Source organism: Triturus cristatus, chromosome 2_2 (genome assembly GCF_964204655.1).
Source record: "Triturus cristatus chromosome 2_2, aTriCri1.1, whole genome shotgun sequence".
Taxonomy (NCBI): Eukaryota; Metazoa; Chordata; class Amphibia; order Caudata; family Salamandridae; genus Triturus; species Triturus cristatus.
Genome location: NC_140582.1, coordinates 528,635,036 through 528,649,356, shown reverse-complemented (window position 1 = coordinate 528,649,356; position 14,321 = coordinate 528,635,036). Strand labels below are relative to the sequence as shown.

The window sequence follows — 14,321 nt, the reverse complement described above, 5'->3', positions numbered from 1 at the left end:
TGTTCACCACTTCTGAGAAAGCATAATATCATCACTTCTGCAGGCTGGAGTTTCCAAGGCAGCTCTATTTTGGCACGCTTTCTGTCTCAGCCTCCTGTACGCCTTTCTGCTAAGATTTCTCAGAGTTCTGTGCTAAGATTTCTCAGAGTTCTCGAAGATCAGGAACGACCGGGCTCAAGTCGTCCTTGTGGCTCTGGACTGGGCTTGTAGAATCTAGTATCCCAAGCTATTGAACATGTTCATCAGTCCTCCGATCAGGCTGCCCCTTTTGGAGGATCTCCTGTCGCAGCAGCAAGGAAGGGTTCTCCACCCGAACCTGTCAATGCTCCACCTTCATGCATGGAGATTGAGTGGTGACAGTTGGCAGGTTCTGGCCTTCCACTCGAAGTCTGTAATCACTCCACCAAGACAGTATACGCCGGCCATTGGAGCAAGTTTATGTCATGGTGTACAGACAAACATGTAACCCTTTATCTGCTCCCCTTTTACAAGTTTTTTTTGTTTTATTCTGAGCCTGGCCCAGCAGGGCTCTGCATTGGGCATGTGGAAGGTTTTTAAAATAAAATCTGATATCTCAGCTTTTCTACGGCTGCCAGATCAGCTCTCCCTTTTCAAGTCCCCTATTGTAAATAGGCTCCTTAAAAATCTTTAGCATGTTTCCTCCAGCTCCCTTTGTTATGCCACAATTGGACCTCAATTTGGTTCTTACTTTTCTTATGTGCACTCCCTTTGAGCTTCTTCATAACTACCCACTTAGGCTCCTCACTATTGTAACGGCCTTTCTCGTGGCAATTACATCTGCCCAGAGGGTCAGGGAATTGCAGGCGCTGTCATCTCAGCCTCCGATCATTTATTTTTACCCAAACAAACTGAGCATCCTTCTTGCCGAAGGTAGTCGCCCTGTTCCACAAAGACCAGTCCGTCACCTTGCCTAACTTTTACACTATGCCTAATTCCTCTAAGAGGCGAAACTTCATCGGCTGGACCCAAACAGAGTGTTGTCATTCTACCTTGACCCCACACGACCATTCCGTGTGGACAATCAACTCTTCCTGGGGCATGTTGGATCCAGGAAAGTGAAGGTTGTTCAGAAATGAACCATCTGTCTTGTCTGCTCATTCCACCAGAGCAAAGGCTAACACCAACGCGTTAGCACACGTAGGTCCAGTCCTGGACATCTGTCAGGCTGCAACGTGGGCTTCGCTGCACAAGTTCACCAATCCCTACTGCCTGGACAGTCGGGTCCGTTAGGATGGGCATTTTGCTTTTGCAGTCCTGCACATCTTTCTAGTCTAAATCTGGGTAGCAGACCCTCCTCTGGCGGAGGTATTGCTCAGATATTTATTCTAAGGTAAGGACTCTGTGTCTAGAAGTCGATATCAGATGAACAAGTTACTTATGTTCAGTAACGCCTTATCTGGTAGAGACTCTATCTAGCCGCAGATTCATTACCAACCAATCCATCCTCCCTGTGAAGTGATTTTTATGTACAAGGCTATTCCCTTTGCAGGACACTAGTTTCACACATCAGTGGTTAGTGTCCTTCGTGGCTCTACGCACCTGGTGTGGAAAGTCTTGAAAAGAAACTGTCAGCGCACTGGCGTGGCACCTAATATAGACAATCTGCAGGTCATTTCCAGTGCGGACGACAACACCAACCGGAGCCGAACAACACCACCTACCAGCGTGCTCACAAAAAGTTTCCGGATCCAGTCTGGCGCCTGAGGATTATTCTAAGGTAAGGAATCTGCAGCTAGAGTCTCTACCAGATAATGCGTTACAGAAGGTAAGTAACTTGTACATTGAGTGTAGCCTTTTGGGCACCCCTTCCGTTTTTAACAAGACCTCAGTACTGGAGACAGTCCTAGGTCATAGAGCACACGCATGATCCGTGTTCACATATTACCAGGTATTGTTACTAAGGATCGAGGTATAACCACAGCTGGGGCATTTAGAGCAGGGGTGCACATCCATTACCATGTGAGGTACTTTCTATCCAAACACCCCATTTACATCTAAAGAGGTGGAACATTTTGACTGTCATGGGAAAGCTTTCTGCAGAAGATTGGCCAGAGGTAGGGACATTGTTCACATTTTACATTATTCATAGAAACGTTTGCCATTTGCAATCAAACAATTCCATTAATATTAAGAAACTTGTATAACGCAAACTATGCAAGTACAAAGTAAATTATGTGCCTCTCTGGTTTGATTGACATGTTTTAAATCTGGATCGCTTGTTTCCTACCCAGGAGGTCCTGAAACACGCAGTAGCCACGTTTGTATTGCGCCCTGTGAGGTAGTTGGGCTGTTTCTTTAATTCAAACTGATCTACTGTTGCTCTATGGCTGTCATGACACCGTCTTTTATGCTTATGCAAATCACGGGTGCTGCAGCTTAGCAAGGCAAATGTGTATTTATGTTTGCCCATGAATCCCTTCTTTTGTATTCTTATTCAATTGGTAAACAGTCGGTAGGCCACAGGCAGTGAAAGATGTAATCTGCTTATAATATTGCTCGCAGGGAAGGGAGCATGTTTCCCTTATCAGCTCACATAGGCGCCTGGAAGCTATCCTAGCCCAGTGGAGACTGTAGGTGTGACGTGCTGCTGGGGCGGCAGATGAACTGGCGTGTGTGACACAATGTCAGTGGTCCATTGTTGGTGGCTTTCACTGGCGCGCTGAATTATTTATTTATGGTCTCTCAACAGAATGAAGATGGATTGACGCAGTTCTTTGAGAGCGTTGTGAAGGTCACTCCGGTAGAGCCAAAGAAAGTGGTCGGGTGGCTAATAAACGATCTGCTCGGCCACTTAAAGCTACAGAGCCTCACAGTGAAGGACAGGTAGGTCTGCATCAATGGTGTCTGCTTGTCTAATTGCAGCTCGTCATCTGTCTAGTTTGAATGTTGAGTTTTCCTGAGCCTGTTTTAGACAAGCATTGGCAAAGCAAATAGGTCTCTCTCAAGCTGTGCACGATGCCTGAAAGTTAGAGATTTTTTTCTTCTATCACGCAGCCAGCGCTGGCTGTATGTAGTGCTTTATTTTGCTTGCTAAAGGGTGGACTGGGATTGAGGCAACATGGAGGGAGGGTGTGTGGGAGAGGCAACATGGACAACAAAGTGTGAGGGGAAAAAGCACTATGACGCAGCCAGCACTGGTAGCGTTCATTGCTTTTATTTTGTTATGACCAGTAGGGGGGCAACATGCACTGCAGAGAGAGGCCGGTGGGAGTAGCAACGCAGACCACAGAAGGAGGGAAGGTAGGACAATATGGACAACGGAGGGATGACAGGTGGGGAGGCAACATGATGAAAAGCAGTGGGTCAACTTGCAGGGGAACAAGGTGGAGGGAGAAGTACTTGAGCGAGACAGTTGAAAAACATGCATTTTGGTAGAGTGCTTACACATAGAGAAAACAGTAGTTGTTAAAAAAAAAAAGAGCTGCAAAAGGATGCAAGTAATGCGTCCATGCTCCAGGGGAGGGACTAAGAGGAAAGAATCCTACGGGGCTGACTGATAAGAAGCAAGCAAATTAGATTGCCAATGAAGCCAACGAATGGTAAGCAGTGGGTGGCCACTGTTGGAAAACAATATGTCTTGCATGCGCTGTCATAGTCAAGACCTGAAAATGTAGACTTTAGCTATTTTATTCTTTGCTCCCTTCTGATTTCTTTTGTCTATTCAAAAGTATAAAATACACATATAGCGCAACCACTTGTATGTTGTTAAGGGTATGAGGATACTTTTTCAGTGATGTCAACAGACCTTGGAAGCCCTCACTTTAGCTGCTGCTCATACCTTTTAGATAGGAGCACTACATTCCACTGTTTGTCAGCCACTGACTTATTTTAATGTTTAGCCACTTGAAAAAGCCTCCCTCTGGTTTGCATTCCTTCAAGTGTGGCAGTCAGGAACTTGTGTGGGATCCGGGATAAAGTCTGGTGGCAGGCCCCTACCCAACTTATCCTCTCGCATTGTGAAGATGTTGACTGTTGAACACATCCCCCTTGCAGGTAGACAGGGTGAAGAGAAAGGAAAGAGCTAGCAAACACATTGCCAGTTCTGGGGGTCCAAGTTAGAGTTGGGAGATAATTGAAAATCATCACACTTCTAGGAGAATTGCCTTCTAGGAGAATTGCCTTCTCTGGGGGATAAGCCACCATGTTAAGTCTCCGATAGAGGGAATTCTACTGGCAGAAAATCAGCTGAATTTAGAATTCACTTCTAGATCAGGCCATTTCTTATCAGAGGCCATATTATACAAGTGTCCCTGGACCGCTTTGGTATTAAAGAAGTGGCAGCAGACGCTTGTGCGGCCCCTTCTGTAATACTGATAGCGCTGGCACTATCTTCAGAGGGTGTTCCCTCCTTTGCATGGGGGTGTGCCCCATGCAAATGAGGGGATCCCTTTGCCTCTGCCCCCACGCTGTATTACAGATGCGGGCGCAAAGGCAAATAAGCTCTCACAAGGCTCACTGACAGAGTGTCACCTAGTGCACCCCTGACGGCAGCCCTCTGTAGGGGGCAAAGGGAGTCCCATGGATCCCCCAGATATCCCCTTACAGGTGGGTGCAGTCACTCCCTGCTCTCGCCTGTAAGGGGATCTCTAATCCCCTTTAAAAATGCAGGCGGGTTGCCGCTTGCACTGTGAAAACACCAACCGGCTTCAAAGCAGCAGCTCTGTATTTTACATGAATGCACTGCCCCCAGGGCAGCACATTCATCACAATACTATGCATTTTCCTTCATTTTAAAAGGTGCGCCCAGCACAATGAAGGAAAATGCACCGCATGTATAATACGACCCCAGATGTGTCTCTTGATTGTACCATATGCAGACTTCAAGATTTGAAATGTATCTTTATTTATTTCCAGTCCAACCTGATCTTGTTCAATTTTTAATATTTCTGCCCATTAAGCAACAGTATAAATAGTAGGCTGATTTTGTGAAGTATATATGTATATTGCCATTCTATGAACTCTGCAGTCAGTGACCTGTAGCAGACCTGTGATCTTCCTCATTTGCAGGGTCTAATCCTCATGTTACCCTACTTTTTTATTTAGGGAAACGCCAATTTTCTACTCTGACCATTGAGCATATATCATTAGAACTTTGAGGGTCATCCTCCAATTTTGTGTCAGAGTTCACTCACTAAAACCTTGCAAAATAGAGAGCAATTTGGTAAGGGGATTTTTATTGTCTTTATCTGAAATGCAAAAAAGGACAATCTAGGAAAAATGTACTGATTCTGCTGAAGAAGCTCACGGTGATTCCTTTTTAAACAGCTAGATGGCTGTGTTTATTTATACTTAAGCCTTAAATTATATCTTGGCGGATGTAATACTCCATCACAAATGTGACGGATATCCCGTCTGCTGTATTTTTATTGTTGCCTGGAAACTGCTGGACACACAAGGAACTCTGCAGCAGGTGTTTTTAAACTCATGTTACTTTTAAACTGCCCCACCCCGAGCTCAGTTCTAGGTGTGGCTGCACTGGTCTCGACGCCCAAAAGCCGTCACTGGTTCACACTCTCTGCTTGGGCTCAAGATAATTAACAACCTTAGGCCCTGCATTCCAGGATACCAAGACGCATGCTAGAATCCTTCTCACGCGGTCGCTCTTTTGGGGAGTGTGAAACATTCTTTGTCACCTGTTGTTGATGAGGTACTACTTTCAGCTCCTGCATATATATTTGTTTTGAGTTACATAATGATGGCTACAGGGCTTCAGCTTTACTTAACCTTTATATATGAGAGGACTTCTGAAGTATTTACTTTATCATTTTCACACTCAACCAACTGACATTGGAACTTATCACAATAACATATCTAGGGGTTTGAGGGGAGAGTTGTGGTGCAGCGGCCAGAGCAGCTGACTCCGGAGCGTGGGGCTCGCCGTTAGGTCCTTGGCGCCGGTGGCAGCTCAGCTCAGCATCCTGTGCAATAGCTCACTTAAGATAAGTCGCGCTTTACAAACATGGGATTTAGATTGAGGGGTGCAAATTTGTCGGACTCAGCCAGTCATACAGAATGGTAATGTGATAGGAGTAATTAAGGTAGAAGTAGTTGGCATTAAGGACTGAAATTCATTTCTGGAATACGTTGCCCCTTTCTGTTCCTAGGAACTGGAAGTCCTCCCAGGAAGTCTTTATTATTTTGCAAATCTTAAATTAAAAAATCCAAAAGAGATTTTCAGAGAACTAGGGACCCAGAGGATCAGACTCCCCCCTTTCATCTCCGAACCTACAGAGATCAACTGCGGAGTTCCACAGGGATCATCGCTCAGCCCCACACTCTTCAACATCTACATGGCCCCCCTCGCCACCATCGTCAGACAGCATGGGCTCAACATAATATCTTACGCTGATGACACCCAGCTCATCCTCACGAAGGATCCCGAAGACACCAGGTACAGTTTCCAGGAAGGAATGAAGGGTGTCGCGGCCTGGATGAAGGACAGCTGCCTGAAGCTCAACACTGAGAAAACAGAGGTCCTCATCCTGGGACCCTCGACCTCTGCTTGGAACGACACATGGTGGCCCTCCGCCCTCGGGAGTCCTCCCACCCCGACAGACCACGCTCGGAACCTCGGCCTCATCCTTGAGTCCTCCCTCACCATGACCCGCCAGATCAACGCCGTCGCCTCCACCAGCTTCAACTGCCTCCGCATCCTTCGAAAGACCTTCAAATGGATCCCCCCGAACACAGAAAAAACGCCACCCACGCACTCATAACCAGCAGACTGGACTATGGAAACGCCCTCTACACCGGGGTCAACAGGACCCTTCTACACAAGCTCCAAACCATCCAGAATGCCGCGGCCAGACTCGTCCTCGGGGCACCTCGGTACGAACATATGACGCAACACCTTTGGGACCTACACTGGCTCCCTGTCGAGAAGAGAATAACCTTCAAGCTTCTTACCCACACCTACAAATCCCTCCACAACATCGGACCCAAATACCTCAACGAGAGAATCTGCTTCCACGCACCCAAAAGAAATCTCCGAACCACCAACCTCGCCCTAGCAGATACCCCCCGCATCCGCAGAAGCAGAGCAGGAGGAAAGGCCTTCTCCTACATCGCACCCAAGACCTGGAACGAGCTTCCAGCCAGCATCAGACGCTCCCCAAACCTGCACGCCTTCAGGAAGGACCTCGAGACCTTGCTCTTCGACTGAGCCGGAGCTGCCCACCCCCTCTCCTCCCTCCCTCCCCCCAGGGCCTTGAGACGCTCACTGGTGAGTAGCACGCTCTATAAACCCCCGATTGATGGATTGATAGGTAGAAAGCGACCACTTAATATAGGGCCTGCCAGGTAAAGAGTAGCACTTGCAAAACTCAAACCTCCCACAGCATAGGGTAATTCAGTAGTTCTGGATTATGAACTATGTTACATAGCTACACAGCTACAATGGACAAGAGGTGGGCGAGCTGACTACTATGTTCTTGGGAGTTAAGCAAAAAGCACAAAGCCAATTAAAGGGCCTAGTTGCCATTGATTATAGCAGGCAACGATATTTGCAAAGGACTATAACACAGACCCCATATGCGCCAGGGCCTTGGCACACAACAAGCTAAAGTAACTGGGAGGGATTTCAGGAGGTAGCTTTAGGGGGGGTGTTTAGTGTGTTACACCCCCTAATTAATTTATTTTCTGGTTGGTAATAGGTGCTTTCAGTAGTGTATGGTGAGATGTCTGTCGGATTTCACCAGGAATGTTTACAATCAATCAATCAGGGGGTTTGTAAAGTGCGCTACTCACCAGTGAGGGTCTCAAGGCACTAGGGTGGTGGTGGGGGGGGGTTGCTCTGGATCAGTTGAAGACCCAGGTCTTGAGGTCCTTCCTGAACGTGTGCAGAGTTGGGGAGCGTCTGATGTTCACAGGGATCTTGTTCCAGGTCTTGGCTGCGATGCAGGAGAAAGCTCTCCCGCCTGTTTTGTTTCTTCGGATGCGGGGGACCTCTGCCAGGGTGAGGTTGGCGGAGCGGAGGTTCCTCCTGGGTACGTGGAAGGAGACTCTTTCGTTGAGGTATTTGGGTCCGGTGTTGTTGAGGGATTTGTAGGCGTGGGTGAGGAGTTTGAAAGTGACCCTCTTCTCGACGGGGAGCCAGTGGAGGTCTCGTAGGTGTTGGGTCATGTGTTCGTGAAGTGGTGTCCCGCGTAAGAGTCTGGCTGCGACGTTCTGGATGGTTTGGAGTTTGTGTAGAAGAGTTCTGTTGATTCCGGCGTATAGGGCATTGCCGTAGTCCAGTCTGCTGGTTATAAGTGCGTGGGTGACGGTCCTTCTGCATTCGAGGGGGATCCATTTGAAGGTCTTGCTGAGGATGCGCAGGCAGTTGAAACTGGTGGAGGCGACAGCGTTGATCTGGCGGTTCATGGAGAGGGAGGAGTCGAGGATGATGCCGAGGTTTCTGCGTGGTCTGTAGGGATGGGTGGGTTCCCGAGGGCGGGGGGCCACCAGGTGTTGTCCCAGGCGGAGGTGCAGGGTCCGAATATGAGGACCTCGGTCTTCTGTGAGTTTAGCTTCAGGCAGGTATCTTTCATCCAGGCTGCGACGCCCTTCATTCCTTCCTGGAAGTAGAATCTGGTGTCTTCGGGATTCTTGGTGAGTGAGAGAATGAGCTGGGTGTCGTCGGCGTAGGATACTATGCTCAGCCCATGCTGTCTGACTATGGCAGCAAGGGGAGCCGTGTAGATGTTAAAAAGCGTGGGGCTGTGCGAAGATCTTTGGGGTACTCCGCAGTTGATATCGGTTGCTTCAGAGAGGAAGGGGGGAATCTGATCCTCTGGGTTCTGCCGGAGAGAAAGGATTGGATCCAGTCGAGGGCGGCTCCTTGTATCCCTGCGTGGTGAAGTCTGGCTGCGAGCGTGCAATGTGAGACGGTGTCAAAGGCTGCGGAGAGGTCTAGAAGGATGAGGGCCGCAGTGTGTCCCTGGTCGAGTAGCATGCGGATGTCGTCAGTGGCGGCAAGGAGGGCGGTCTTGGTGCTGTGGTTGCTGTGGAATCCAGACTGGGAGGCGTCTAGGATGGAGTTCTCTTCGATGAAGGCGGTCAGCTGGGTGTTTATGAGTCTCTCAGTGACTTTGGCTGCGAAGGGGAGGAGAGAGAGGGGCCGGTAGTTTTTCAGGTCCGGTAGTTTTTCAGGTCCGTGGGGTCGGCCGACGGTTTCTTGAGGAGGGGTTTAACCTCCGCCCACTTCCAGTCGTCTGGGAAGATGCCGGATCTGAAGAAGGCGTTGATAGTTCGTCCTAGTTCAGGTGCGATGGTGGCGGGGGCCCTGTGGAATATGTGAGGTGGGCAGCGGTCCGTAGGGGCTTCTGAGTGGGTTTTCTTCATGGTCGTGGTGATGTCTTCGATGGTGGCGGGATTCCATGTCATGATGGTTGGCTTATCGGCGGGGGTGTCGAGATGGGTGGTGTCTGGTGTCGGTTCGCTGAAGTTGTCGTACAGTGCCTTGATCTTGAGATGGAAGTAGGAGCTGAGCTTGTCGCAGAGTTCCTGGGAGGGTGTTATTTCCGTGGCTTCGCTGGGGGTTTGGCGAACTGCTGTATGTGGTTCAACAGTTCCTTGGCGTTGGTCGCGTTGGTCTGGACTTTGTCTCTTATGAAGGTCCGTTTGGTGTCTCATATGCACTGGTGGTATTCCTTCAGGGCGCTCCTTTGGTTGTTCCATGCTTCTGTGGTATTCTGGTTTCGCCAGGTTTTCTCTAGGTGTCTGCAGGAGCGTCTGGCTTCTTGTAGTTCTGTGGTGAAACAGGTGGCCTTCATAGGGCATTGTTTGGCGGGGTGTTGGAGGGGTGCGAGCTTGTCAGCGCAGCAGGAGATCCAGTGGGGAAATTCTTTGACTGCGGAGTTGGTGTCAGTAGTGGAGCTGGGGGGGCTTGGTGGAGGGTGGTGTTGGGGAGTTCCTCTGTGATCTTGCTCCAGTTTCTTCGCGGCGGGCGCGGGTGCGTTGGAGGTGTTGAAGGTGAAATGGACGCAGTGGTGGTCCGTCCAGAGGGGCTTTGTGGTGTGGCTGAAGCAGATGTTAGTTCCTCCTGCGAAGATGGGGTCGAGGGTGTGACCAGCTCGGTGAGTGGGCGTGTTGACCAGCTGCTACAGTCCGAGGTTGTCTAGGAGAGTGGTTTACATACACAATGACAAAAGTGCACACACACTCTCCCTCTGTTTTGAAAGTTTTCAGAGGCGTTGGTTATTTTACAAAATATTGTGTTTTCTCTCACTTAGTACCCCTACCAATCTGCATTCGTCTCCCATGTACCCTGCTTGGCGTGTGGTGTAGTTTAATATTATATGCCAGATGAAGCTCACTCTACTGCTCCCTCTTCCCCCCAATCTCACTGACTAAGCTACGCCCCTGGGGATTGAGCAAAAGGAAAGAAGCAGGGGTACTCCAACCAGGTGACCTCTTCCACTGGGGCTTGCAAGAACCTTTCAGGAGCTGGGTGGGTACTTAGGGCTTCCAGTGGGCAATGTTTGCTACGGTAAGCTCTACTATATGTAGGGCATGATGAACTGCCCACACACAGAGGGTTGCATTTAATGTGCACGACAACAGGCAACATCAAAGCAGTATCACAGCTATATAAAGCTGTATTGCAGCCGGCAAAGGGGTCACTGTATGAACTTAAAAGCAAATTGGAAGGAGGCATATTGGCAGAGTGCTAGATACTACAGAGTAGGAAAAACTAATTAATGACCCAAATATCACAAACGCCAGGTTTAAACTACTACATTGTACCTGTTATTGGGAATTATCATATATCTGAGTGAATTAATACATTTTACTTTATTGGGCCGGCGGGATGCCTGAGGTGTAAAAAGAGTGACGCACATTTTTTCATGTGACAGTGGCTGTCCTACACTAGGAGACTATTGGCAGCAACTTTCAAGCAGTAGAGCCGCAGACTGAAGAATCGAATGTACTGTTGAACCATGAATGTTGGACGCTTTCCTACACCCTCAGCAAAGGAAAGTTACCAGCAGATTTACTGACCTAGCATATGGGGAGAGGCAGATAGCAATTGGCTGAAAGAGCAGAGAGGTGCCCTCCACTATCAAATGGCTCTGTGAAGTTCTGAAATGGGCAGAGCGTAAGAAGAGCTTCTCCATTTCAAGGCGAGAAGAGGAAGCCCAAATTTGCACAGGCATGGGATGCACTAATTACTGGGGTTAGCAGAGACGAGACCAGGGATTAACAACCAGGTCAGGGTTTAAAAATGAGAAGCCAAGTAACAGCACGATGGCTTGAGATTTCACTATGGGTAGGAAGTACCATAGGAGTCATTATGACTGTTAGACACTCCCCTGCAACACTAAAAGGGCCCATCATCTATTGATATTATAGCGCCTTGCTTGAATATAAAGCAGCACAGTGGGGTACCGGATCGAACTCTTTAGATATGAGATTAATATTTCTTTTGTTTTTATTAATAGTGTCAATTGTTTCCTTTATTGATATATTCTTGCCTGCTGTCCTCTCAGATTCTGTGAAAAACACTGACAAACTAATATCAAAATTGCAGATAATGTATCTGACAAGGGTCTAAGAAGACCAATGTGATTGTAGTAATGGAGGCCCGAGAAAATGATGATATAATTTGCTTGTCAGTATGCAATAGGATGTTGACGCTGCTACCTAAAACAAAATTACTTTAAAAAAGTCCTTTCTGCACCCAAGTTTTCTAATATCAGTGAAACACATTTCATTCAGCTTCCCATATTATGCTGTTCTAAGACAAGCCGCCCATCCCTAGACCACATAGAATGCAGGTAGCCACACCTCACCTGTTAAAGGATAAAACATAAACAATGCAGTTTTATGTGACTTTAAAAGGACTCGCTGTTCCTAATTAAAAGATTATCCACAGTCATAACATTTTCTTGCATATAATTAAGACGTCCATTAATATTTTCCGCCAGAGTACTTGAGGGAATCTACATAATTCAATGAATTTCAGTTTCTTTAGCTTCTTCATAGGAAAACAAAATCCTTCACAGGTTTCACAGTTGTAATTAAACTGAATGTTATCTTTTAAACCTCTAAATAAAGTATTAGTTTACAACCATTATTTATAACTCAGGCTAGCTTCCTTCACCATGTGACGAGAACTTATTCATAGTGCCACTTTTTATGACGGCAAATCACAAATTTTCGTGAGATATCTGTGGGAGATGAGTTTGCACAGAAAATATCTCACCAAGAGTCATTTAGCATTTTGTATGAAGAGCATACGCGCTAAAAACATGTGGGATAATGGCTGTAGGCTGAAAGTTCTTCTATTCCCCAGGTTCGGATCTGTTTTCACAGGTTTAAGCTAAAGTGGTTACTCGGCTTCTGGCTTGGAGGCAGTTGTCAAGTATATATATATATATATATATATATATATATATATATATATAGATATAGATATAGATATATATATGTTTGCAGGCTCAGGTAAACACTAAAGAAGAGTGGTGAGAGAATCGAAACCTGAGGTACTCTGAATTGGTGGTCCTTTCGTGGGCTGATATGGATGTTAAACAGAAGTGATGAGCTGATTGAGAGTTGGTACACCAGAGTCAGAGTTGATAGTAGCTAAGGTACATTGGGCAGTAAGATGATTCTAGATCTGCCATATAAGTAGTAATGGCTTAGGTAGATGTTAGACAGGTGAGATGATCAAGACTTGAAGTGTGCCAGAGTTGATGTTGATAGTAGGTAAAGTACAGTGGGCCGAAAGATGATTCCAGTCTGCCCATGTAGACAGTAGGACTCCTACCTTCATAGATGTTCATGTTTCAGTTGTGCACCAACCTTAGCACACTTCGAACTGTTGAACAATGTTACAATAGATCTCAAAACCTCACCAAATATCATCAGACAAATGAACATTGTAAAATATGTTTTGTTGGTGATAATTAGCGATGCACATTGGGCAGCAGGAGCTTTTTTTAACTCTCCACTGGAAGACCACTTTAAGACTGATTATGATCCTTAACCCCAGAAACCTTAACATAATTCCCCACTTTCCCCTTCATTTCCTATCCAGTTTCTTTCCGTTGTAGCCATTTTTAGAAGTTTTTATGATGTACTGTTTTTACTCAACTTTTTTTCATTTTTTTTGTCTCTTGTCAGTGTTTATATACTATTATCTCGTATACACCAACGTGCAGTAGGGCGAAGCGTGTTAAATAAAAACTTGACTCGCCTCAGGGACCAATATGTGTGAAGAGTAAACTGAACCCAAACTCAGCTCAACAAGATCCTAGGAAAGGAATAGATTGTAGTTATGAATTGCTAGAAAATGGGTATTTCAAGAGCATAGCGACTTGAAAATACTATGGGGCCAAGGTATGAAAGCTTAAATATTGAGAGCCAAAATATTGTGATGGTAAGTAAACATAGGAAAGTATAGGCTTTCTATACTTAACTTCACATATATGTACCTTGACATATACACATAGATATGTATATCTATATGTATAGATATAGATATATAAATATACCTATCTATAGATGTATGTATGTATATTACCTACTGACAGTCCATAGGTAAAGGGTATTTTGACTTACTTATGTCTTTGGTGCCGTTTGACGAATCTTCCCTAAAATTTCCACAAAAAAGTGTGCAGGTGATTCTAGTTGTGCGTGGAAAGTTTCCGGGTGATCCGTTAAGCGTTGGCCAAGAAAAAGAGGGGGCAAAAAAGTGTGTTTCCCATATTATATCCCATAGAGATTTTAATCACTACTACAGCCTGAACCACTGGATGGAATTACACCAAATTTGGCAGAAAGCTAGCTCATGGTCAAGAAAGAGTGCTTTTTGTTATTTGGTGTAAATCGGTTCAGTAGTTTTAAAGATATTTAAAGAAATTCAAATTTCTAGAACTAGGTTCGCAAAGGCTCCGCAGACCTTCCCGATCTCGTGCTGAGATCTGTTTGGCTGCCAACACGGCAACCAGAAAGTGTTGGCAGACATCAAGCTGAGCCCCTGAAAAAAAAATTAAAAATAAAGAAAAGGGGGCAGGGTAGGAATACCCTGAACCATTAGCTCTGGTCCTGGGGTACCAGCAGATATGCGAATCTGGAGAAAATTAAATTAAAAAAAAAAGTATGGGCACCCACACTTGTTTTTATTAAAGTCCCCAGGTGGGCCAGGTCCCAGGGGCATATTTGTTAATACATTTTGGAGAGGTGTGCGGACATGGCCCCCTCCCCATGGCCAATCTTCTTTATTTGTACAAGGAGAGTGGCTGCATGGCACCCCTTCTGGGCCGTTTTCGGCCCTGGGGACCACCACTTCCTTGGTGAGGCCTTTCAAATTGAAATAG

At 46.5% G+C, this 14,321-nt stretch overlaps 1 protein-coding gene across 4 annotated transcripts in view; it reads left to right on the top strand.

The window, feature by feature from the left end:
- GATB (glutamyl-tRNA amidotransferase subunit B) overlaps positions 1 to 14,321 on the top strand; it is a 488,988-nt gene that overhangs the window by 416,870 nt on the left and 57,797 nt on the right. For all 4 annotated transcript variants that reach the window (XM_085641666.1, XM_085641663.1, XM_085641664.1 and 1 more), the window contains one exon: positions 2,711 to 2,844. In XM_085641666.1, the coding sequence (XP_085497792.1) occupies positions 2,711 to 2,844 (134 nt within the window). The remainder of the gene's footprint in view (positions 1 to 2,710; positions 2,845 to 14,321) is intronic.